The 27,236-nt window shown below is 36.8% G+C and overlaps 1 protein-coding gene across 1 annotated transcript in view; it reads left to right on the top strand.

The window, feature by feature from the left end:
• Nucleotides 1-27,236, top strand: part of SPAG17 (sperm associated antigen 17) — a 117,279-nt gene that overhangs the window by 44,167 nt on the left and 45,876 nt on the right. The window contains exons 9-23 of the mRNA XM_050894300.1: nt 98-179; nt 544-662; nt 1,576-1,713; nt 1,796-1,909; nt 3,374-3,524; nt 5,181-5,411; nt 7,602-7,690; nt 8,359-8,475; nt 10,045-10,199; nt 15,391-15,575; nt 17,253-17,347; nt 18,668-18,904; nt 20,701-20,812; nt 21,368-21,496; nt 23,460-23,573. Of these exons, the coding sequence (XP_050750257.1) occupies nt 98-179; nt 544-662; nt 1,576-1,713; nt 1,796-1,909; nt 3,374-3,524; nt 5,181-5,411; nt 7,602-7,690; nt 8,359-8,475; nt 10,045-10,199; nt 15,391-15,575; nt 17,253-17,347; nt 18,668-18,904; nt 20,701-20,812; nt 21,368-21,496; nt 23,460-23,573 (2,068 nt within the window). The remainder of the gene's footprint in view (nt 1-97; nt 180-543; nt 663-1,575; nt 1,714-1,795; nt 1,910-3,373; nt 3,525-5,180; nt 5,412-7,601; nt 7,691-8,358; nt 8,476-10,044; nt 10,200-15,390; nt 15,576-17,252; nt 17,348-18,667; nt 18,905-20,700; nt 20,813-21,367; nt 21,497-23,459; nt 23,574-27,236) is intronic.

Genomic DNA, 27,236 nt, shown 5'->3' with positions numbered 1-27,236 from the left:
CCAAAGCTAAATGAAATTAATTTCCCCCACCTATTTGTGTAATCCTCATTTGTTCTACTGTTTCTGAGGTTTTTAATCTTTATTTTTGTTCCTTTAGGTACAACCAGCATCACAGATTACACTTTCAAAGAAAAAAGGGCAAGCAGAAGAAATTCAGCCAACAGTAATTTTGTCACAGGGTATGTCTAAAGGATTAAAGCACTCATCTGTAGCTGCTCACTCTGTTGTACCATTCATTCATCTGACAGCACAAATCCCTGAAATTATTTGCACAGTAAGCTGAAGATGTGATTTGATGTTGTGAGAGTGGTTTCTTGGTGAATACATTGTGAAAGTCTCTGGAAACTGCAATGGTGTTAACTAAGTTCTTTAGAAAATCACATTTTCTGTCTGTTCCTAGTCACAGTCGGATTTAAGAGCTCTACAGTAATGGACTTTGTTAGTCTTTTTTAAGAAAACTTGTCTGAAGGTTGAACTGGTTGGTAATATAAATTGGCATTTCTGAAGAAATCAATCTTAATGTTTTATCTCTTATTACAACAGAGGAAGAAGCTTCTTTTTTGGCTACTTCTGTGGACATGAGGTATTACAATGACTTGCTGAGTCAGATTCCTGAGGAATACTTTTCTGTACCCGTAATGCTGAACTGCATGTTGGAACAGGTGGGAATATTCTCTTTATAATTCCTGTGGCTAATTCGGCTTAGACCTGGTATAATGAATTGATCAAAGATCGATAAATCCGTCTGTTTCAGCCTAAAATAGGAGACTGTGCATGGAGGCACTGACCAAGGAGGTTTAATACAAAGGAATCACAACTCAAAAGTGACATCTTTGGTTTTCTTTCGTATTGTGTGCTTACCCTGTATATACAGTGTTATTCTAAAATTATTTTTTTCAAAACTACAGATGCAATATAATCAAATGAGGAAAAAAGTGTGATTTCTTAGCTAGCTCAATAACAAGTTTTCATGTCCTGCAACAATGTTATTGATACTGAACTTTTACTGTTTTACTCAGTACAAAGGTCTTGGGGCAAGCCTAACACAGAAGTGGCGTATATAGATGCTAGTGCTAGACAGATCTGACTTCTGTTGAGTTCAGGCACAATCTATGAGTTATCAGAGACCCACAGTATGATTTGGAAATGCTTCTCCTTTTAGAAATAAAATTTCAGCACAATCTTATTTTTTTTACTTCTTGCAATTTAGTCTGAAAATAGACTCAGGCAAAAATACTCAAAATAAGGTCCAACACCTGATACACAATCAGTTTTTAATTATCTGTGTTCATTAACAATTCTTAACATTTCAAGTTGGAAATATTTTTCTTCTCATCCTTCCAAAAGTGAATAATAGGAGAAAACATTTAATTCTGTTTTCCATAATCTTTGTTTTGGGCAGGAACTAAAATGAAGAATTGCATTTTTGCTACTTGTAGAAAAAAATTATGGTTTTCTTTCCTGACAAAATTTGTGGATGTGTGTTTAGCTTATAGCAGGATCTGTTTGGTAGTTTTAATGAAGTTAAGCAGCAGTCATACTGTAATGAAAGCTAACATATATCATGTTTGCCAGGTTATTGCAAGTGAAGAAGACCTTACACCACCTAGTCTGGTGGTACCAGAGCCTCGGGCAGATGGGCTACATCATACCATTGCAGATCATATAGCCTCTGTCCTTCCTTCTCTTTCACTTTCTGAGAGTGAAAAAAAGGTTTGCGTTGTCTTTTGTTCATTTGCTAAAATGACAAACAAATCTGATTATTGGGGTTTAATACATCTTTCTTTTTTAACAGAATCTATATGACTACTTTTCTCGTAAATACAGTGAAAAAAAGACTGTCACCCCCAAGTACCCTCTCTTATTTAACTACCATGATACCCTGGCTCAGCGGTTGCACCTGCTGAAGGTATAGTGCTACCTATCATATATAAACAGTTCTAAAGTCCACAGGGAGTGAATACTCAATGCACTAGAAAGGATGGAGTGGTGTTTTTACAAAGCAGAACAGTATAGCCTAGATTTTTCCTACTGAGATAGACACACTAACACGTGTTTAGTCTTCTTAAGAAGCAATGAGTTACTTCTGCTGACAGAGGACACATCACAAACATAGAGCGCTATATTGATTTCAGTGATCTGTTTGCATTATTAATGAGACTGTTTAGCCTTTTGCATAAATGAGAGATATTACAGAACTCTGTTAATTTACTGTAGTCAAACACTGATGAAACTGCAGAAAATGAGTTACTAACTTGATAACGGTGATTTAGCGTGTAGACTGGATTAAGTACTAAGATGTAGAGAAGTATAAGAAAAGATACAGAGGTTGTTAGTGAACACAAGAAGTGTATTCAGGTTGGCTAAATAGTTGGAACATAGTGTATAACCAAGACATTGCCAAATTCTAACAAAAGCAGAAAGGTTCAGAGACTGCAAGGTTTGGGATTATTGCAAAGTAACAGTTCCCAGACTTTCTGAACCAAAAAAACACTGTGAATTTCTCAAAGTTTTCCAAAGCCAAGGTGTAGTTTTACCATTAGACTTTGAAAATACTCTGAAGGTAATGCAAGTGATAATACAATTCTAGATTTCACAGCTAAGGTGTGTCTGCCTGGCTTCATGAATTACAAATTGTCTGTGGAATACTTTGACAACCACTGATTAAAACAGTATTCAGAAACAAATTGAGCTTGACACATTGGAGGTGTTCAAGCAGAAGGCAGGACTGAGTAATCACCGAGAAAGATGCTCTTAGCAGGCATATGCTTGATGTATATGATGTACTTGCTGAAGAGGAAATTCAGGATATAGCACAATGTTTGAGGAGTGGATAGAGGAAAAAGATTTGGAAGATACAGTCCAAGAAAAAGGTACTGTGAGTGCGTAATACTAAACAGAGCGAAGCTGAAAGATACCAATAAGTCTCAAAAGATAAATCCTTAAATATGTAGGGATGCTGTTGTCACAGACTGATCAACGAATTTACAGGCTTCGTTACTATGAGAAGTAGCACAGACCAGCTGAAAGATACATGGAAGGTACCTGCTGCCTGTCTGAATAGATCAGTACATATTTCTGTATTCCAGAATTTTTGAGTCTGGCTAGCACAGGCAAATATCTTCTAACAAGTGTCCGTTATTATGCCATCAGTTATTCTCTTATGTATCTCATTTTTTCTACCTCAAATATCTGACACCATGATTCAAAAACACACTGTGAGCACATGCTCAAATTTAAGTTTATGTCCAACTGACTTAAGCACATGCTTATGTCTTTTGCTATAAAAAGACTTCTTTATTCAAGCATAATTTTTAGAAATCCACTGGTGTGAACGTTTACTTTAACTCTGGTACTTTGGTTTTTGTTCCAGGTCCAGGAGAACTTAAATCCAGAAAAGATTGAACATGAAATGATGGATAGACTGCCTCTTACAGAACTTATCCATTTCACCCTTCCTTCAACTGAAGAGAACACTAAACGCTTGGCCAGAGTTCACGAGCTCATGCATTATTGTACCAGTGGTAAAGTGATTTTCTTTTTCATAGATATAACTTCCATTTTTTTCTTCTGGTTGATGATCCTATTAAATAGCAGGAATTTTGGGACAAGTTTTTCCAGCTGCTTAAAACCTTTGCAGAATTTCCCATTTTCTTGCTTATACCTTAGCCTACTATACAAGTTAGGGTTAACTTTAGACCTCAGTTTCATGGTTAATGGGAAAGGCTATATGAGTATTAAATATTGCATGACTAAGACCTGGAAGTATGTTAGAACTCATTTATTTATTTATATTCACAAACATACAAACACTTACTAAATCTGAGGGGAAAAAAAAAATTGTTGTACAAATTGCTATTTTGATCCTAGGATGTAGAATGCATTTTGGGAGACACTGTCATAAACTGTATGTTTATTTACCAACACCCTTTTGGTGGAGGAGCACATGTATCTTAGGTAGAAGATTTTTATTGGACAATAAATGGCTTTCAGAATGTATTCTGTGTAAGCTGTTAGTGTTAATAATGAAATGGCTTCTATAATAGGCCCTTTATCAAACCAAGAATACAATCACTTCCTCAGCCATAATCACTTCTGCAGTTACCTTTTCTTGGAGCATGCATACCACTATGACGTACACTGTGAAACAATCCCAAAGACTACATAAATACCCTTAGGTAGTTTTGAAAGTTTACCCTAGACTACTAAGAAATATAAACACCCAGATCCCTTTGGTTACATTTATGCCATCATATAAGGCACAGGATTTGAAGGTACTTTCCCAGCTATTCAGTCCTGAAATCCCTTGTGTTGGATTAATTTACACTCGCTGTATCGTTTCCAGTTGTTGATATGTTCATTTTGGACACTGAACTATTAAGGTATTCTGTACTGCTGTAGCATTCCAGCTGATGGGTATCAAATTTGATGGTCTTCACTGGACCATACTATACTGCCAAACTCTCCCAGCTGTTCACTTAGCTAGCAATGTCTTCACTTTTATCAAGAAGGCAATTGATTTGAACAGGAGATGAGATATCCAACATTTTCAAGATGTGTGACATGCGTGGGTGTCTAACTACCGTAAAGAGAAAACATTTCAAACTCAAGATACTCTGTATGATTTGAGCACTGAACTACCTGTCTTAAAATTCAGTCCTTCTCGTGATTATCATTGTTATATGGACACCAATGCATACAACCATAAATAAGATTTATTATTGCCTTTGCACCTTGCATACTTCTGTGTAAAATTTTGTCTGAAGAGAAAAAAACATTTGATACTTGGTTTGAGAAGCTACAGATAATAAAAAAGTTCATGATAATGGAAGCCTTTTCATGAACTGAAAATAACTAGTTGTTAACTGGTTTAATAAAGTCTACTCAGTATTTTAAAGTCAACATCATTTATATAAAGTTAATGGGCCAGGAGGTATTCAGATGTAGGAAGCACTTCATTTAAGATGGATTAATAGTTAGGCATATCATTTTGCAATTTGGAAGCATTCAACTTTGAATGCAGTGTAAAATGTAGTTCACATAATTTGATCCAACACCATTAAGGAAATTGTTGTTGGCTTTTGCAGAGTTGCCAAGAACAATACACTTATATAGTCTTCTATTTATCTTCTGCTGAGCCGTAAGGACATTTTCAGTTAATGATTGTAATTCTTTTACAGAACTTCTGAGTTGGGCTGAAGTAGAAAGAGCCTTCAGAGTGTTTACTTTTGAAAGCCTGAGGCTGACTGGGCTGAGTGACTCTGGTCTCCTGGAGAGCTCTGGATCTATGGTTGGAGGTGATTCTGAAGTGTCTTATATCCCTTGGGATAATCCAGCCAGGTTTGCAAGACAGCTGAGACAACTCTTCCTTGTGGAAAAGAAACTCACTGGGAAATCTCCAGAAGGCTCTGGTAAAAACCTCTCTGTTTACATTACTCCTGAAGAATTTGAATTCACTATTTATTTTACCATATCATTTGCTATTGCAGGACTGTGATTTTTCTTCCTTGTACAAATCACCGAATTTTCAAGTATTGTATAGTCTGTACATTGAGTATCTATGTAGGAATAGTAGATAAAGACAAAAGCTAGCTATTTCATATGACAACATCAACAGTTTTTTAAGCAACTCTTTAAAATGATATCTGTAGAAAAGTATGTACTAGAAGACTGTTTTATTGCTTATGACATGAGTATTAGGAAATGCAAAGAATATGTAACTTACACATGAGGACTCTAGAAGGTGATATAAAAAGTTGAAAATTAAAAAAGGTGTGCTATACATTGTAATTACACATGCATACATACCTTTTCCTTTTAAATTTTTTTCTTCCAGGCTTCCCTCTTCTTTCATATACAGGTTAATCCAGCGTAGAGTTTTGACATTCAAAATTTTGGGCCAAATTCAGAAGTAACAGGGAAAGAGGAACATATCTATTAGGTGTTGAAGAAAGTGAGACCAATGAAAAGAATTCAGAATAAGGCTAGCATGGTAGAACTGATGTCGTAAAGTAGAAGTTTAAACATCCAGTTTTCATAGACACATTAGACACTCTCTGTATTTGGCCAGAAATACGTGAAAACCCTCAAGTTAAAATCATAAAGAATGTCTAAGCTATGTTTCAGCTTTATCAGCTTCTCTTACTTCATTTCCAGTCTGTGCAATTAGTATATCTTTAGCAGGTTACTATGTGGCATTTGAGCCACTATAACTATCTCATTCATATTAGAATGGGAACATTTTAGAGAGCCGGAACAGAGATGGAGAAGACCTCTTGTAGAAAATGCAGAGTGAATTTTCTGAAAGTTCTACATTTTCTCCTGCAGATTCTAACATAATGAAAAGTTGTTGGCCTGATTAAAGGAGCAGTGTTGGTCAAGAAGCAACATTAAAAACAAGTGATTATTTTTCTGGGATGCAAGAAAAGTAGAAATTAGGTCAGTTTAAGTGGCTATACCTTTAGGTTCATGATGTTGCCCATGCTTTCCTAATATAGATGTCTAGGCAACCAGCTTAGATGGGATCCTTTCCATAGAAGGCTGGAGCAGACAAAAATGATTCCTGCTTATCTGCCCCTCTTCTGAATTTTGGGAACCTTTTTTGGGTGTTAGTTTATTTTACTTTTATACTAGTCACAATACTAAATACTGCAGTTACAACCATAACCGCCAACATTGCAACACTTCTGCAACACAAAAGCAAATACCAGGAAGAGAAAACATTTGCTTTCAGATTTCTTAAATCTTCTAAAGGCAGTCAGTAAACAGGTCTAATTTCCTAGAGAAGCAGAGCCGAAAGATGTATGTCTGGAAGCTGAGCTGGTTCTAAGCCACTTATGAACAAATACTTTTTGGAGTATTTTCTCCCAGGAAGAGTATTTTTCTTGTATGTGTGAATTTTGATCAAATATTAGTGATCTCTGCCCTAACTCAGGGCATAAAGAATTGTATTAAAAGGAAATTATTTCAAAAAATTATGAGAATATGGAAGTTGAAGTCTCCATGTGATCCTGTTCATATCAGGTGCCCATTGTAACAATGGAATGACTGGTCAAACCCTCAGCAGAAGTAATGTTCTGTCAGTAGCTTATAGAACTCTAAATCAAATGAATTTAGAGTTTAAAATTTGCATTTTTCAAATATGTGTGAAAATATTAAAACAATTGATTTTGCCTTCTTTTTTTGTGTCATCTGTGCAACGGAATGCTTGTTACTGTTTCTCAGATAGTATGCGGAAAAATGGTTCTTCGTGTATGAATCTGGAGGACACTTCTTAGAGAGTTTTTAATGGTGTTGACCATGCAAGGCCAGCATAGGACAGATAAAGAGGATAATTTGAGTGTGTCTTATAAATAAAGTGTTCTCTATTTATTTATTTATTTAACTGTCTGGCACTTGTTGTCCCTGGCTTTTAAAGTGCTCTTTTAGGAAAGAAGCGTAGCAGAGGTGATCCTATATTTTATAGGACTAGTGTCATAAAAGGAAGCTTCAACTTGATGGCAATCTCATCAGGGAAGCTAAGGAAATTGCATCACTCCGACCTTAGTGTTTAGGGCTGAAATTTCTGGAACACTTCTTAAAATTCTGCTTTCAATTTCCAGGACATACAGAAACAAATGGCAAAGATGGAAGAGAAGGCCTGGCTGATCATGTTTTGAACAAAGAATTGGATCTTCTTATTTCTGATATGGCAAGTGTGAGGAATGGAATAAACTGTGCTCTGTAGCATGAGACAACAGAAGATACTGTTCAATGCCAGGACATGTTACTGGGGATTCCTTTGCAATACTGCATGCAAATGTTAATTTTGTGATGTTTGGCAAATAGTGCCATAACTTTTAAGCACTATGAAATCACTTACTTTGAATTCTAAGGTGATGGGTCTTGGTGAAGCTACTAATGTCAATTCTATGCTGATTTCACTGAATACTAGGGGTCAAATACTAACATGAGAGTTTGAGAGAAATTGCCAAACTGTGTCAAACTAATAAACTGTGTAGTTTGGCATCTTCAGAAACACCTGCCTGCCATACAGCCCTAGATAAATATAGCAATTTTAAAATTACTTCATAGGACGTTTAAATATTCATAATTGCTTACAGAACTCAAAAACATATAACCTAATAATAAAAATATTTAGATTATGTTTGCCATAAAAGAGCCAAGACCAAAAACCTTTGGGAGTAATTGTGTTTTTTATTAAATAGTGCCATACGGGTCTACACATGTGCAGCATTATGCAATTAACTGTGATGCAACATGGGATGCTTATCTATTAAGTCAACAAGATTACAGTTAATGTAATACAAGTGACACTGAAATGTTGATATTCGTGATTTTGTTTTGGTGTATTTTGAGGTGAGTCCGGAAAATTATGGCCTAGGACCAAACTCAGAAGAAATAAAAAAGACACAGAGACGTTGTTTGACAGACTGGAGTTTTGCTGAGCATTTTCAACCCCATGTTCTTCTTCAGGTATCTGTGAGCTGACAATCTTTAGACATACAGTCACCCCTCAGAATGCTGGACAAAGAATTAGTAATGGAGTACAGGGTGTTTCCTTGCTAGATAATTGATTCAGTTTTATCCCTTTTACATTTTTACCAAACCCATTGTTCTTTAGCTGCTTTTCAGTTTCTTGTGTGAAGAAGGGTTTTTATTTCCTGGTTTGGCCAAACTGCAGCTGTCCTTTTTGGTAGTGAGTCTTTTAGCTAAACGTGTGATGGAGACAAAATGATCTTGCCCTTAGGGGTGATCCTCCCTTGCAGTTATGGGACTCATTAGTGCAGTGTATGTGAAAGCATACTTTGCAAATACCTATACAGTATATGTTTTATGGACAAATAGAAAATTTTATTGTAATCGTACTTCACCCTTTCAGGGCTACAAGCTTCATTTATAGAAATCTTGCAAGCTAAAGACGAAAACTCATCTTGCAGAAAGACAGAATGATAAATGTGAAAGATAAATTCAAGTGTAGATGGCTTAAGTTGGTAGGCATTCTCCTGGGAGGAGTGGATTATTAGTTCCTGTGCTGCCTTGAGCTTCATATGCTGCAATTCTTATTCGATCCTGACACATGCTATACATGGGTGAAAGAAAGGCTGAAAGAAAGGCTGCTTGGACTTTTTCAGCACCACTTTAGTGTCACAACTTTAAAGTCTGGTCATGCATTTCAGTACGTAGGGAATTCCTTCTTAAGCAACATAAATAGCTAATACTAACTGAACTGTTAATCATCAGTGAATCTAGTCAAAAGATACTGATGGAAAATAACTGCAACAGAAAATAACATTTTATTGCAACAGAAAATAACATTTTATAAGAGTATTTATTTTCTTATACTACTTGTCACATCTGAACATAATTTTTACACCAGCTGCTATTAAGGTTTGCATGTTTAAAGAGAATATTTATTGATATGGAGTTATTTCAGTTTTACTTCAGTTGCATAGTTCTGTAAAAATAATAGTTTAAAAGAAGGCTTTCTTCTAGCTGTAACTATAAAATAAGTTTCAGCCTGGAGACAGTGTAAAAATTGAAAATGATGGGGCAGTACAGAACAGAGTGGAATAATGTAGAACACAGTAAGTCTCAGAGATGTGCAGGTCATAGTATAGCAAATTGAATACCAAGTAAACTTAACTGAGCTAAAAAAAAGTAAATTTGTTTTCTTTTTACCTGGTATATGATAGTTCTGCTTTTATTTACTGTTTTTTTTATTTAAATACTTTATTATTTAAGTTTATTTAAGTATCTATTTAATATTTAAATTTATTTGTTTATTATTTAGCCAAACTTTTTCATCCATGGTCAGTCTCAGAAGGTGGAGCATAGTGACTGCCTCTTCTCAATATGAATAGCGGTGGAGTTTCAATTTCCACCTGCCTGAACACTTCAGATTGCTGGAATCCAAATGCTTTGCATACATCTTGTAGGAGAATGAAGTTCTGAAGCACTTTTTGCTAAAAGCTGTGCTGTGTAGCATCTGTACATATGCTACTGTCTGCAGGGAGGATGTACCTGTATTTCTTTCCTTTTCAGGTTCTTCATACTGCATCCCAAGAATACAGATGTATTGATTCCTTTTATCATACCCAAGATAACTCTTTGCTAATGGTTCTTCACAATCCTATGAATCAGTATCGTTTGTGCCAAGAGACCTGGGATATTGCATTGCACTCTAATGTTGGATTCAGGTAATTGATTTTATCTTTCATGTCTCATTCACAGTCATTTTCAATCAAAGCCTGCATGGCTATGCTTGGGGCAAAGCTTTGAAATTAAAAGATACCACGATGTAACACATTTATGAGAAAGCAAGTCATGCAGGTGGAAAAAAGTGCTATATAAAAAGAATTCTGTTGAGACAAAGTTTTTCTGAGTGAGGAGAACCATGCAGTAACTGTATGTGACTCCTTATCACAAACTATAAAAATATATATAATGCACACATACACATAAAGTCATATTAGGGATATCCACATCAAGAAAACTATGTTGAGGACACTTCAGGTGAGGGAGGTTAAAAAGAAAATTCTGTCTAAGAATATACTTATCAGGTTTTTCAACTATATATACATAAATTGGGCAAGTGTCACTGGGAAAATTTTTCACAAAAAGCTAGAATCCCTTTATTAGAATAATTTTTTCATAGAATACCACATTCTTCTTAATTCCTTGTCACTATCTGCTCACCAGTTAGAGACATGCAAGTGGTTGATGTGTCCACTATTAGAGCTTTTGTCAGTGGACCTATTCATTTTGGAATACATTTTTGCACTGAAACAGCCATACAAATGATAATGTGGATCCAACTGCTATTCCAAATAATTGACCAAAAATAGAATATGTGTCCATATACTGATATGTAAAGAAGTTACAATGCTGAGCTATCTTTAACCATGTCACTCTGGTGCTCTGTCAATTAAGTAGATATGATTTATCAAATAGAATTTCAAGCAAATTATCCAATGGACACCCCCCACTCCCCCCAATTTGTCTGCAGGCATCCCTTTGTAAGTGCAATACCTCATTTATCAAAATACAGGAATCTTTTAATGGAAACTTTTGTTGGTACCTATATATTTGAACAGGTTTGAATGCTAAATAGGCAAAGTGTGCCTTCCTGAAGACATATTTTGTATTGTATTTTGTATCTTTGCTCTCAGTCAAGGAACTCTGTGTGAGTCCATCTCAGCTTTCCAGGCACTTGGACTTAAATTATTTGCCATGAAGAGAGGCTGTTGTGATTAGCAGTGACTGGGACCAGAGTCAGAACAGATTTACCAGCAGAAACACAAAGTTCCTTGGAGAAAATGCTAGCTGTTTTGTGGTTGTTGGGCAAATCCACTAAATGTCTGGTCAATCAATTTTTTTGCATGTATATATGGTGTGGTTTAACCCCAGCCAGCAACTAAGCACCACGCAGCTGCTCACCCCTCCCCACTCCCAGTGGGGTGGGGAGGAGGGAAAAAAAAAAAAGTAAAACTCATGGGTTGAGATAAGAACAGTTTAATAACTAAAGTAAAATAAAATACACTACTAACTAATAATAATAATAATAATATAATAATAATTGTAATGAAAAGGAATAATAATTGTAATGAAAAGGAATATAACAAAAAAAGAGAGAAATAACACCCAAGAAAAGACAAGTGATGCACAATGCAGTTGCTCACCACCTGCTGACCGATGCCCGAGCAGCGATCCGTGCCTCCCGGCCAACTGCCCCCCTGTTTATATACTGGGCATGACGTTCCATGGTATGAAATACCCCTTTGGCTAGTTTGGGTCAGCTGTCCTGGCTGTGCTCCCTCCCAGCTTCTTGCACACCTGCTTGCTGGCAGAGCATGGGAAACTGAAAAATCCTTGACTTAAGATAAGCGCTACTTAGCAACAACTAAAACATCAGCATGTTATCAACATTATTCTCACACTAAATCCAAAACACAGCACTGTACCAGCTACTAAGAAGAAAGTTAACTCTGTCCCAGCTGAAATCAGGACAATAGAACAGCTGAAATCTTCCCCAAAAGATAATTAAAGGTGATGTATTCAAGTAAACCTGAGTCTTGCATTCAGATAGACCCAGGCAGAGGGTCAGTGGTCTCAAAGTCTGTTACACAAAATTCTATTGGAGCCCAGAGCTGTTTACTTTGCCAGCTATTCCTACTCTTCTTTGGGGCACTGGACATTAAGGGCCTGATTCAAGTTGCTTAAACATAAACACGTGGTGCCAGTTTAGCTGCCTGGTGTATCTGTGATGTCTGCACAGGGCTGACATATATGACATGAGACCTATAGGAGACGCATGCTCTTTTGGAACAGACATGGAGACCAGGTCACATACCCTAGTACATCTAACATGTCACTTTGTGTTTACATACACTGTGTAACACCTCATCCCAATGGTATATTGTTGTTGTGTTGTCTGTAGGAGCAGATAGTGAGGAACCAGACCTCCTCAGGAAGCGTTTCTCCTTGAAACAACAACTCTTCATCTATGGGGTCCTAGAACAATTTGGCTGGTCACCTTGAAAGGGCATTGAAATAGTCAATTCAAGGCTAATTGAGAAATGGGAGGAGCTCTTGATACATGCAAAACAAAAGTTGCTAATTTTGCATCCAAAGAAGGAATGAAGCATGTTCTCTGGTAGATGCGTTATAGTTCAGTTAAGGATGAAATAGCTATATGCTTTCTCCTTCTTACTCTTCCATGTACACTGGAAATAAGGCTTAGACATTAAAGATAGCTTCTACTTGGGGCACGCTGTCTTTGTTCAGTGACACTTTATCAGATTCTGTTTCAGAGCAGCAAGGAGTTCCTAAATAAACTGGCATGAAAGCTAACAAGAACGTTTGGCTTTGCCCTTGCTTCATAGAAATATTCAATGTCACTGCTACGTATGCTACTTAGTATCTTTGAAGAGCTATGGGCTCTCATTTGGTTCTGTTGTGTGGCATCTATACCTGCCTTTTCTCTGCAAAATAATCAGCACATTTTCTGACCTTACTCAACCTTTTTGCTAAAGGCCATTTCAGATTTCCAGACAAAGTATCATAAATATTTGCTAGTGTATGTTTCCAAGCAACATAATACTTATGTGGAAGACAGTCTTTAAATACCTGGAGTGCTTCAAGCTGTTGCCTGCAATTAGCTTCCAGATCCTGCTGAATTGCCAGAGACAAGCACAAACCCTACTTATTATTTAAGCAGTAGTATTACTATTTTTTACCTTTGTATGAAATAACTGGCTCCTGATGAGTTTAGTAACAATTTATTGATTTTCCTTTTATTAAAATTACTATCATTCTAATTTTTGGGATATATTTAAGAATCACACTTTCACCACAAGAGAGTTACAAATACACAACAGACGCTGTGCTTGACTATCTCCCTGTTAGGAGTTCTCTACCTGTGTTTACTTGTTACTTCTTTATTGTGACATCCTATAGACCACAGACCCACTTTGTAGGGTTGTTCCATAGTTGCTGTCTGGAATATACTTCTGTTACCTGCTAATCAGTTGGTTACAGTGGGTCTTGTTACAGCAAATTCTCATGCAAGGGGGAAATTAAATTTCTTATGTTGCAGCAGCTTTTGCTCCTGGAGATCCCGGTTACCCTTCCTTCTCTATGGATATCAGGTCCTGTAGTTCACGTAGGACATCCGAAAAATCAGGAGTTTTACTGTTCAAACGGTAGGCAGCAGGAGGCTGCGTGTGAAATCCAATGGATGCTACTGACTAAGGGGATCCAAAGGCATGGGCACATGTGCCTGCAGTGGTATGTGTGCATAAAACATTTCAACTCCGGTTAGGATAAGTGGCTACTCTATCAGGAAGTCAAATGAATTCAGACACTATCAAAACTATTCTTCTGCTCAAAGTTAATCTTATGACATTTGTTTACTGTTTCATAGTAAACACATTCCACAAGTTACTGGAAAAGAATAAGCCTTTCTGAGAAATGATTCTGAGTCAGACATTGGCAGTAGTGACATCAGAACACATATTAATAGAATGTATATTTTTGACTTTGAATGACTGTTTCATTGCCCTAAAATATTTTCCACACGAATAATCTCTTTTTTTATTTATAACGTATCAAGTTTTTCCAGTACTGGCAGCTCTAGGTTCCAGCCTAGTTTTGCCTTTTGTTTTCAACACCTTTGGTTTTATAGCTTGTACACTTTTCTTCAGTTACAAGCAGAGTCACCTTGACCCTACTGAGTATATGATCAACAGTTTCTCCATGCAAGTTTCCCAAAGCAGACTCCACCTACATTGCAGAAGCTGGGAGAGACTTGTGTATCTTGAAGCTGTACATGAACTGTATACATCTCCAGTCTGTGTAGATAGCCTACATATTAATTCTCTTGGCTGTACAGTGTAATGCTGCAATAAGAACTTTAAAACTGTCATGAGGTCAAGAACTGGTTGTGCTGCCTACATGTTCACAACCAAAAACTTGTAACGCATACAGAGCTTTTCAATACAGTTGAATCATCTTTAACTTATAAATGCAAAACATTATGAAGACACAACAACCGACTCTCATGCATTCTTTAAAAGCCCCTTTTAGTTTTGCACACATGAAGAATTTTACTTTAAAGAATTATGGTAACACTCCAAACAAGAGGTTGAGTGGCAACTGCATATAAGACTTCCAGGCTTCATCCTACCTTGGAAGCAGTTGTTCACAATGAACTATTTTAGCAGTCAGGTCAGACATCTTTGGAAGATGAGACAAAGCAACCACAGATACCGGCTGCAAACTCTGGATCAGTTGGTCATTCAGTGCTCACTTCAACTTAATTGTTAATTGTGAATATTCTTAATTTACGCCAGGCTACGGTGCACTGATTCTCTAATCTGGATTTGGATGACAATTTCCAAACACCTTTCTTGTCACACCAATAAAGAAGAGCTAGAAATTAAATAGAATAACACCTCAATTGCTGAACAAGCAAATGTATTCTAAAAGACAGTATCGATCAAGAGCAACTAAGAAAAGAAGTTATCCTGGTGGTAAAACAGTGAGGAGGAGAATGAGTATGAACCTTTCTTAAACTGAATATCTCTATGTTTTCTGACTTTCTGGATTTTCTTTGGGAGCAGGCGTTCTTTGGAAGACAAATTTCTAATATCCATTTGCAGAAAGGATAACCAAAATCTCAAACGTAAGATGTATTAAGCAAATACCAGCCAGGCAAAAGTACCACCTCCTGGAAAAACTGAGAGAAACCCTGTCAAACACAAGCCTTCTCTCAAAGGTTATAGAATATTATTTGTATAAGAAACTGAGAAGCCAAGTGATCTTGTTTGACCTGAAATCATATTAGTGAAAACTGTATTATGGTAAATAGAGAAATGTTGTGCTTTTCAGGAACTATCTTGAGCTGGTGGCCAACTCAATTGAAGACTGGGTGAAAGAGGAAGAAGTCAAATACCAAGAAGAGAAGATGGCTAAGGAAATAGACTCTCTTAAACTGGAAAAAGCCATGGCAGAAGGATCTTTTGAATTGTCTGCATGTGCTGTCAAAAAAACTGGCTTCCCTAAGAAAGCCAAAAGTGGGTATCTTTTTGTTTTATCCTAGAAAATTCATTTTTCATGTTGAGTGCTGAGACCCAAAGTTGTTCAGAGCAGAATTGCATGTATTTTTTCATAGAGTAACCTTGTTTTGTCATCTGTCTAGACATAGATATGTTTTGAAATGAATTAAGTACACATATTTAAATATTCTGCATCATCCTCTGTTCTGAAAACGGAGACCTTTAATGTCAATTTACATTTACAATAGCTGTGTTTATTTAATGGAATTACTTTAAGGATTACATACAAATATGAATCTCTTTAGATGACTGAACATATGAAGAGATGAGCAGTAGTTAAAAGTTGGCAACACGGTTCAGGAAAATTCCTTTTTAAAAGGGCAGGATAAAAGCTGGAAGTCAGAAGCTGTGAGCTAGAAGCTAAAACTGGAAACTGGAATTGACTAGACTGCAGAGCAAACTTTAATTACATGCAACATTTTGGGTAGTGAGAATTGTAAGCAGTTCATACAGTAACTGTTGAGCAGGCAGCAAAATCTGAAAACCCCTTTAGACAAAAGAGAACTTTTGTCCAAATTGTCTATTTGTGTATGTAAATGGTATTAACAATGATTTGTTGATATTTAGCCTTTGCTTTGTTCACCTTCTTTGAGAATGCACTTTGAAACCTTCTAGTACTAGCAATTAGCATTTACAAAAATAGGAATGCTACTCCTCAACCCACTTAACACGTCTGATTATAGTTTGGAAACCAAAAGGACAGTTATGACTTCTAAATCATAATTTGTACCTGTCTAGCTGTCACAGGAGCTAGACTGAATCTTGCCCATCTGGTGTCTCATGACAGATATGATTCATAGAGAAGTTCACTTGCTGAAAGAAGGTAATTGCTTCTAGCTGGGACGTGCAGATGGGCAACAGTGTCTTCAGGTGATTTCAATTTCACTGGCACTGCTGTAACCCATACTGCAATTTCTACTTTTTAATACAAAGTAATTTCACTGGAAGTTTCTGATAGTGTACCTTAATTTATCTTTTCTAGCGGTTAAATATTGGGTATCCAAGCATGCTATAAAACCACATACCTAGAGAGATACCCTTTTCATGAGTCATAGATGCTGTAAAGCCCTAATAGTAAACAGGGGATATGGTAAGTGGTTTTTTTAGTGAAAGTTTGACGGTTCAGACAGCATTTATTCACTTTTTTGTCTTCAAAGGTTGTAATATCTATGACTCTGGTATTGAGCTTGTTCTAGCATTTGGTGAGCTGGTTAAAGCACTGGATCTGAATTCTGCAACAGTGATAGTAGCAAAAATAACAAATACTGCTTATTGTTTATTCAGCATTGCTCATCTGCATAAAAAAAGCTTGTTGCAGGAACAAAGCCTTCAACAGCAAGAAGCAGAGCATCTGTCTTTAAGTTTGTTCATATATTGTTTAGCATCTTTGGTCCCCAGTTGTGACTACCAAGTAATACTAGCTGTCAAATAATTTTCTTCTAACCTGAACAGACTTTCTATTTTATCTCTAAAAATATTTAACATTTTCTTTATTCTACTTTTATACTTTTACTATTTTCAAATATACATTTTTTTATTTACTTGCACTTCTTTTATTTTTATTTTTCCATTTTTTAAAGTTATTCAATTTTCATATATTTATAACCTCATTTATTCCCCTTTCATTTCTCAAAGGCAGCATATCAGGATCTGAGAGCATAATGGAGACCATTCCAGAATCTCAATCCAACAATGAAAAAAGTCCTTTTGTCAGAGAAGGCTCTCTAAAGGTGAGGCAAAAACATGTGTATTTCTGAAATGGACTAAATAACAGTGCTTTCCCAGGAAGGTAAGCCTTCATTCTTACATAGGCTTGACTCAGTCCTCTTAGTTTTTCTCCTCTTGGCTATTTTTTGTATAGTTTATTTCTTATTTTCTTTAATTTATTCCTTATTGATTCAGTTATGTTATTTTCTTAAGGGAAGACTGTTTGGAATTAGACTAGATATTCCAAAAGGAATTCATAATTGCAGTACTAGGAAATGAGAGTTATGGATAATATCCTACTTCTCGTTGAAGTTTTCTGATTATAAAGCTAAGAAAACATAAGATCCAGATTCATGGAAATACTTATGTACCCAACTCCTACTTTCACTATCTACAGCTCTTTGAAATTAAGAAATGTACATATGGTACCTCAAAGTTCCCTTATGACAGAGAATCCCATTTTATAGATGTAGACCATGGTCATGCACTACAGATTAATTGACTTGCCTAGGTTCACACAGTAAGTTTCTGCCTGAGGTAGGAGTTAAGCACACGTTTTTTTTAAGTCTTAGCATTGGCACTATCCATTAATCTGCACAAATCTAGCTTAATTGATTTTGTACTCCCCTGCTTTTTTTGACTCCTCACAGATAAAGTATGTCTCATCTTTCTTATAGTATGTAATGCTCTGCACTTAAGTACTGATATTGGAATGTAGGTATGAAATGGCGTTAACCAATTCCTGGGTACACAACTTGAGCTGGCACGGCTCAAGTTAGGCTAATGCTTAACTTGTAACTGTGAATGCTTACCATTTCTTCCACAGAAATGCTTGTGCTTTGGTATGCTTAGAATATAAAATGCTACAAAGCCCTAAATACTCCGTAAAATGTCAGATGTCTTCCTGATACCAGTTGATAATTCTGGCATTGATACCTCATTCCTCTTTCTGTAAAAGAATAAAATCATTTTATCTCACAGTTGCGTTTTGGGAATAAACTGATACCAGTGATGCATTCTGATTTGGTGATAAACATTGTGGAAAAGTGCACAACAAAATAATTCTTTTATGACTGAATGTGTAAGATACAAATAATCATCTGATACGTCTCCTGTGGTCAAGAATGACTGATCCTGTGGATTGAATGGGTCAGTAATTCTATGCAAAATATAGTGCATAATATTGTAAAACTGTAGACACGTTTGGAAAACATGTCTTAGAGTGACTTAGAACATTGGTTCCTTTGAGTTTGTTTACTTGTACTCTTTTCAGCATGCACATGTGAAATACCTTGTAATACAAAGAGAACCACAGTCTTTTGAATTCCTAACATTCAATGTAGGCTTGGAAGGAGGAGCAGGACCGATTACTAGAGGAAGAACAACTTAAGGAAGAAAAAAAAGGAAAAAAAGAAAATTTGGGCGGTAAAAAGAAAGGACAGGAGATAATAATACATGAAGAAAGTACAGGTTCCAACAAGAAATCTTCCAAAGAGAAGTTTGAAGATGAGCCAGCAAAAGCCCCTGAACTTGAGGAGGATCCAAACATCCCAGAACCACATTCTGAGAAGGTTTATAAGGTAAGGAGTCGTATTATTGCACCATGTTAGGAAAGTGCTAACCATTTAATACATAGAGTCAAGATTACAGCAAAGCTATTATGCAGTGTGAAAGTGGAGTTCAGGGCAAATTAAGCCTAATTAGGTCTTGTTTAACTCCGCCATTTTAGCAGCAGCTCCTTTCCTAAAAGTTTTGGAAAGCAGTTTCTGATGTTTAAGATTATCCTACACGAGACTATTTAATTAACTTGGTTGGTTTTTAGTGTATATGACATGAACACAAAGATAAGTTGGTCATGTTTTTGTGCCCATGGAAAATATATTTATGGAATGAATTTTGCCTAAAAATGTGATTTTCATGGGATAGGGTAGGAAAGAGGAAAATAAAGACCTCTTCCAAATGCCATATTTGGGGACTGCTAGACCTAGTTGAAGTTTTGGCTGTCCACATTGGAAATCAAGTAAAAAGAGTTCACTTTCTTCCACTTCCTGTTTCAAAATTCATGTTCTTGGAGTGCCCTAATACAAGCTATTCTGCCTGTTATACTAACAGGGCTATTTCTTACAGAGGGAACTCTTCACTAGTTTTGTCCAGACAGTTTTTAGGCAGTTTGCACTGCTTTATATTTGCAGAGTCTAAGCCTTGCATCCAAAACTTGCATAGGTCAATGTATTTTAGTCTAAACTTGCTTGAGTACAGACTTCAAACTCAGAGATATATAACATTTCAGTCTGAACTTACTTGAGTACACTCACCCAATTTTTGCCAATTTGTGGCTCTTTGGAAGGCACAGCAATCTAAGAATCAGATTTACAGTGTCTGAATTCCAAAATCTAGAGGGTGGAAAGCTGAATCTTTATTTGCCCTTTATCTGATCCCATGGCATCGTACTTTGTCCCTTTGTACTTGGCTAGAATTTCTTTCCCTCCCATTATATGTTAAGCCACCAGTACTTGCTACTCTTCAGTTTCCATGATGGCTCCATACCACTGAAGGACCAGATTCTGCTGTCATGTGTAACGAGTTACTTCAGTGTCGTGGTTTAACCCCAGACGGCAATTAAGCACCATGCAGCTGCTTGCTCACTCCCCCCACCCAGTGGGATAGGGGAGAGAATTGGAAAAAAAAACCTTGTGGCTTGAGATAAAGACAGTTTAATAGGACAGAAAGGAATGAAACATAATGATAATGATAATAATAATAATATGACAATAGTAATACTAAAAGAATTAGACTATACAAAGCAAGTGATGCACAATGCAATTGCTCACCACTCGCTGACCGATGCCCAGTTAGTTCCCAAGCCGCAATCCGCCCCTCCCAGCCAACTCCCCCACTTTATATACTGGGCATGATGTCATATGGTATGGAATAGCTCTTTGGTCTGTTTGGGTCAGCTGTCCAGGCTGTGTCCCCTCCCAACTTCTTGTGCCCCTCCAGCCTTCTTGCTGGCCGGGCATGAGAAGCTGAAAAATCCTTGACTTAGTATAAACACTACTTAGCAACAACTAAAAACATCAGTGTGTTATCAACATTATTTTCCTGCTAAATCCAAAACACTGCACTATACCACCTACTAGGAAGAAAATTAACTCTATCCTAGCCGAAACCAGGACATTCAGTTAGTAACTGAGAAATTATTTGGATATGAGAACAGCATGCTATGTATTTGCTAAAGTTGTTATTACATTAGTTAAACATCTAAGCAAAAAATGTTGACCAGAACAGTGGGATCCTGATGATCTGTCCTTCATTTACCTCTTTCATGGCTTCTTGCCTTTCTCATTTATGCATAATCTAAAACTTGTTTTTCCAGTTTCTCGGCTACAATACAGGGGAGGATCTCATTCAAGTATCAGGAACAAATCAATATCTTTTCCCATCTGATGGAGGACAGATTCAAGTAGAGAAGACAGAGTTTGTAAAAGGTGATTCTTTAATTCTTTATGCTTTGCTTTGACTCAGTTACTGATTGATGGCATAGTTTCTTAATCCATAAATGCTTTTGCATTTCTCAGTAGTAGAAATTCAGTTAAAGACATTGTGAGAGTACCATGTAATTCCATATTAGCCTCTATCATTACTAATGTTTACATTTTCCTGTAGTATGTTAACAATTGATAGATAACTAAAGTATCAGAAAATTAGAAATTGAGAAAAATCAGTTCATATTTATCTGTTCAATGGCAACCAATGCATGATATTTCAAGAATGCATGTTCCAATAATTTGTCCAGTCAAATGCAATATATCTAAGCAACAGGGTTATTCTGCAGGCTCTCAGATCTAATTGTCAGGAAGTTTTTGAATATTTAGTCTAAACTCAGCTAACCTTAATTTTGTCTTCTTGGTCTACTACTAACCAATTCAGTCCACTTCTGAGCAATTTTCTTTTTTGTGTGCTTTATAGGTGCAGGGTTTTTTTGGGTGTGGGACAGTTCTGAAGCCTGGTGGGAGCAATAATGGTATTCCATTGCTTTGCAGGTCTAACTTTGGTAAAGGTGAAAGTGATAAAAGACAACCACAATTTCTTCATTCATATTACAGACCCCAAGAAAAACTTAAAAGAAATTGAAGTGCAAGAAATTAATGAGGAACAGAAAATTAGATCAGGTTAGTGGATTGACATCACTGATATAAAGAATTAGTAGTTTGACATATTTAGTAATTGGATGCAAACTTTATCAACTAACAGAAAATAAATTCCTACTAATGGCAAAGGGTAAATAAGATCAGTGTTCTGTAAATAGAAATAAAAATCCAGTTGGCCAACTTAAGCACCATGTAGAGAGTTCTTACCAAGATGTAGAAGTACAGTACCGGTCAGCAGGTGCAAACCAGTCTCTTCTCCAAAGCAAGGAAATCAATGAAAAGAGTCACTCCCTTAAGAATTTTCTTCTTTAGTGGAGGACTCCTTCAGATCTTAATGTGGCCTGGGAAAGCCTAAGAAGATGCAAACTGAATCATGTCCATTGTGACCAGAATAAATGTCTGCCCTTGAAAGGGAAGATTTCCCCCTTTGAACTGGACCTCCTTTTGTGAGTCAGATGACCATAGCATTAGTGCCTCCTCAAGACCTTTGCTGTGGAAACAGATCTTTCTGCAGTTCAGCACCTTCTACTGCTGGATGACATGTTGCTAACACTCAGAAAGCATTGAATCCAAATCCTTTCTGAACCCAGATGAGAGTGTTTCCAAGAAGGAAGCCAGTCTGTTACAATTTGTGTGTATGTTTGCCAAAAGCACTATGGAATTGCTCTCACTGAACTGAAGAGTATTGGAAAAGTATAACTTTTGGTAGGTGTGTTAGCTCTTTTAATCTTCATCAGTGTTAGAAAGCATCCTGCTCTTGCTCCTCTCCTGGGCTTCAACTGCCACCAGTGATGTAATTGTAGGTTGTCTGAATAGAAAATTTGCATCCCTTCCACAGATGAGGTGTTTCTTGTCTACCCTTCTGAAAGTAGACCTGTATAAATCTGTGGTCTCCAAGTGGTACTTTCAGTCACCAGTGTGCTAGCATCTGAGGCAAGTTGTACTTGGCATGAGTGAGAAGCTTTCCTCCTGTGTAAAGAAGAGTACCTTATAGAAAGGCAGTAGAGAAGAATCAGTCCGCTCTGATACTTGGCAGTGGCTGAATGGTACAATGGTAAGCTTTTAATGCAGTCAAAATGGCAAAACAGCATCCTGCAGGTGGTACTCACCAACGAACATTGCAATGACAGACAGTAAATAGGAGCAGACGAGGTCTCAGCATGTGTGCCTTGTTGATGAAAGAACTGGGAGATGGCTAGGTGTTGGGTGTCTGCCTTAACCTTCTTTTGTAGTCTCCTCTGCTGCTTCTCACAGTTTTAAGAAGCTGTTCCCCATATTGGAAATCCCAAGAATTTTCTCTTAGCAGTGGAATGTTTCTTTAAGGCAGTAGGAGTTGAACTAGAGGCAAGGTAGGATCCAGTGTCACTGTACCGGAGGTGTTACCTTGCATAGTTTATGTGGTTTTCAAGGATGATGTACTCATCACTTGACATCTTGTCCTGCACCTCTAAGTGAGCTTGTCTCCTGATCCACTTTCACGAATGCCAGACATATCTTTGGATCTAATTTCTCAACTTTTTCTCCTTTCTTTTACTTTCTCCTCAAGGTACAGACCCTGTGACAATATCTGAGAGACAGTGACTTTTATTAGTGTGTAGGCCACGTGTGATAGAAATGAGCAGTTTAGCATTCTTATCAGCCAAGTAGGGAACAGGAACCAGGATCCTTAACTCCAGAACTAGGTTCTTTGCTGTTTAAATTCACAAAGACTTTTCACTAGTTGTTGCTATTAAAACTGTTTTTACACACCTAACTAATTAGAATGCAATTTCTAGATGAAAAATCACAGCTATGTTACGCAAAACTGACTGTTATATACTACCCTATGAATGGAATGATAAAGTTTTCCCTGTCCTATATTAATCTATTTTACACGTTAGTCATCCACACTGAGGTGCCACTGTTCACACCAGTCATTAGTTTGCAGGTCAAGTGGTTCTGGTGTGTGTTGCTATCTTTAAAATTCATTCTAATTTTTTTAAAGGAAGATTGAAAAATCAAAAGAAGGCTGTGAGCAAGTTTGGATCTTTTTCAGCCACCTTGGAAAATGGAATCCAGCTGTCCCTGAGCTATTATGGACCTACAGGGAAGACAGCAGGTAAAGTAAGCAAATAAAAGAGGATATCTGAGAACCATAGGGGGAATTATTTTTTTTTCCTTTTTTTTTTTTTTCCTTCATACACTCCTTAACCCAATAATTTGTTGCATGCAATTCTGCCTTTCTCAGCAGCTGTTATTACATGGTGGGGAATTTTCAGCAAGGCTCAAGATGAGATTACATTGTCAAGAATATTCTATGATTCAAATTTCAAAATGGAGGGAGGTCTCCATGCTTTTTTACTTACTGTGAAAACAGAGCAGTGTAGGGAGAAACTTGCAAGTATTGTTATTGAGTAGCCCAGCAAAATCAGCCCATTAATTTAAGCCAAAGAAAATGTGATTTGCTGAGGAGTCTTCTTGGTTTTCCAAGAAATAATATTTTTGTAAACTTATATAGGTAATTATGGAACTTTCATTTTACGTTAGGAATTGGACTTTACGTTACAGTTGTGCAGACATAATGAGGGATTTCTCTCAGCCTTTCAATAAACACATTCACCAACTGGAAGCAATTGCTTCACAAAACCACAGTGAAAATAGCGTCTGCTTTTACCAAGAGCTTTTTGTTTCCATTACATTTGAAAGGCCACTGAAACCATCATACGGATAAAAGTGAAACCCTCCTCTGATCAGAAAATAATCCCAGCATTTTTCAGCTCTTAAAATATGAAAACATTTAATTGAATGCATCTTTGTGTGGACTGTGGTAAACCATTCAACTATACACTCAGTTTTAATTGTTCAAGTACATTTTACAAATTAATTACTAAAAAATGACTTTTTAAACTTGGGCCAAGAGAGTATTCACAATGTAGTGGACTATGAAAACTTGTATTTTGGCATAAGAGAGAGACATGCCTGATTAAACACTTACATGTCAGCTGTGATGTTCAGGCTTTTTCACATCTACCATAAGCATCCTATTCTACATTAGAATAATCCTTGCCATGTTGAGCTTTAGTGCAGCACTGTTGACTGGCATTCTTTGATTGTTTGCAGTTTTTCTACAATCCATTGCTTATGCCTAATTCCCCTTGTGGGTATTTGTATCGTAAGTGCTCAGAAAAATTCTGACCAGAAATATTCTGGCTTAGACTAGTCTCATATGCCATCCATCCCTAATGTAGAATGGTATGCCATGTAATCCACAGTTTCTCTCCACTGATTGGTTAAATTGGGTGCAAATTACTCATTTTCCCTGCATTACTGAAATCATTTTCTGGAACCTCTCTAATTCTCATTTTTCTTATTGTTTTTCTCATTTTATCTCTTCCATCTTCCTTTAAGGGAAGCTAAGATGACAAAAGGCCTCAGGCCGGTTGCCAGCTTTATGCATGTTTTTTATTTCTTGGTTAAATGTTAATGTTTGTTTAAGTTTTGAATTATTATTTGTTTTCTCTAGCATGACCAAAATCTAACTTCAGATCACCTTACAGCCAGGCTTAGAAGTAAGCTCCTCATTGCTTTGTGAATCTGGCACTGCTTGAGCACCTGCGGGGCTTTCACCTCTGGGTATTATAGAACCTTTGCACTTGCTCTTTGTGCCTTGATGAAATTACGAGAGTACAACTCCAAGTGCTAGAAATCTGCATGTGTGTGCAGGAGGAAGGAAACCTTCCTTAATCTGACAGTCCTCTGGAATTTCCCATCTTTCTCAAGATTCCTAAAGACACTTTCCTTCAGTCTCAACTATCCACTCTTTTTTATTGTTACCTTTAGACACTATGTTCTCATTTTTCAGGGCAACCAGAGTAAAGGGGCAGGTGAAATTTCCTTAGGGGTCAAGAGCCTGTAACAGCTTCTATTCCTAAATTCAGCACTCTGGAAAGTAGTGTCATCTGAAACTGAGCATGCTCCACTTCACAGCACAGGTAGCTGTGAAGGATAGCTCCCCTCACTATATATAAAGAACTTGCTTATACCCAGTTTGCGGTGTTCGCATGGATATTTATACTCACCTGACAAGATGGATTACATTCACTAATGATTTTATTGGACAGTTGCCTCAGAATCATTCATTTTGGCTATCCTACTTTACTGTGGAGCACTAGCTCTGTCAAAGTTTTAGTCAGCTGTTTCTTCTCACCATCCACCTGGAGACGGGTACTACTACTTGTTTATTCCATGGCCATGCTGTCTAATAAATGTGTATCAGAATGGACCCCGTGGAGAATTTTAAACTTTCCTATTTTATATAATTAGCTGAGAATTTATCTGTAGCATATTACAAATAAAACAGATTTGTTTGCCTTTCCTCAGACTTCCAATGAGCTGTAAAAGCCACGCAGCATAAATTTCAGTACATGAAAGCAGAGCCACCTAACAAAGCATCAGATTCTTATGCATCAGGCATGCATCAGCTAATGAAAATGGGGATTTCAAAAATCTTTGTAGTGATCTAAATTTCCCTTTCAGGCTAAGGGTCATGGGTATATTCAGATATCTGTGCATTTCCCTAATGCTGGCACCAAGACAAAAACTGAGATTGAAGGTTAAAAACTGAGGTGGAAGGCTTGTTATCCATGGACTCCTAAATAGGACTTTATCACCAGATGATCTAATAGTTTCTTCTAGCCTAGTCTTAAACTTTGGGTTACCTTTGCAGTTGCCATAAATCTAGAATCATCCATAAGTCAAATGAACATGCAGGCAGCCTTTCTAATAGTTTAGAACTTTATTTTTAAGGTGGCCCCTGCATTTTCTTATCTGCAGAGCTAAAACCGTCTATGCCAGAACCTTTCTGGAAACAGTGGACATAGTAGCACTTAAGCCTACCTTTTATCTTTTTCACCAAAAATATACTAACACTTCATCTGCATTACAGAAAATGCTATGATCTCACACCAGGATGGTTCCATTAGCATGCTTCCAGATGCATTTCTTTCCTTCTTTGTCTGAATGTGATCTGGCTTGCAATTTGTCAATGAGTTATTTAACTTTTCTTTGCCTGATGTATCAGTTTTCACATTAAATAATATTGGTCATTGGAAGAAGCAGAATTAAAACGTAGTTTTACCAAAACAAAAAAAAAAGGATTTTTGGAAGTCTTCCTAAAGACATTCTTGAAATGACTGACTTGTCGTTACACTTCATACTTTGTAGAAACTACTAAGCAAATCAAGCTTGCTTTATTTATTTAAGAAAGGTTTTCAAAAGATGATTTCTGAGATCCTCATGTTTTGCTCACTGGTGTTTTCAGTTCTTATCTATATGGTTGTTGTTAAGATGTGGATAATAAGTTGTTCCATCTGGGGTAACAAGTTCTCCAAAACAAACAAGAATTCAATTGCTTAAATTATCTGGATGGGAAACAAGGTGCTATTTCATGAGTTGTAGGTTTGGGACTTAGGCTGCCTTCAAGCAAGAAAAGATCGTTAAAAAAAATCTTTTGTTAAGAAATGTTAGAAAGTATTAACGTTAGAGCTGGCTGGGGTTTTCTGATTAAAAAGAAGTGTCAGTTTGTTGAAACAAAAATGTTTTACAGAAAATCTTAGTTTGTATTAATTTTATTTTTGAGAAACTGTTTTGGAAGGCTACATGACTACTTCCTGTCAACATGCTTAGCAGGTTGTCCTAATGCTTGGCCTTTAAGAATCGGGAGAGTCTTAGCAAGTCTAGATCATCAGAATCTTTCTGAATCATTATAGCAAAATAGATCTAT

Source organism: Gymnogyps californianus, chromosome 1 (genome assembly GCF_018139145.2).
Source record: "Gymnogyps californianus isolate 813 chromosome 1, ASM1813914v2, whole genome shotgun sequence".
In the NCBI taxonomy this organism is placed as follows: Eukaryota; Metazoa; Chordata; class Aves; order Accipitriformes; family Cathartidae; genus Gymnogyps; species Gymnogyps californianus.
Note: the sequence above shows the minus strand (reverse complement) of the source record. Positions and strands in the feature narration are given on the sequence as shown.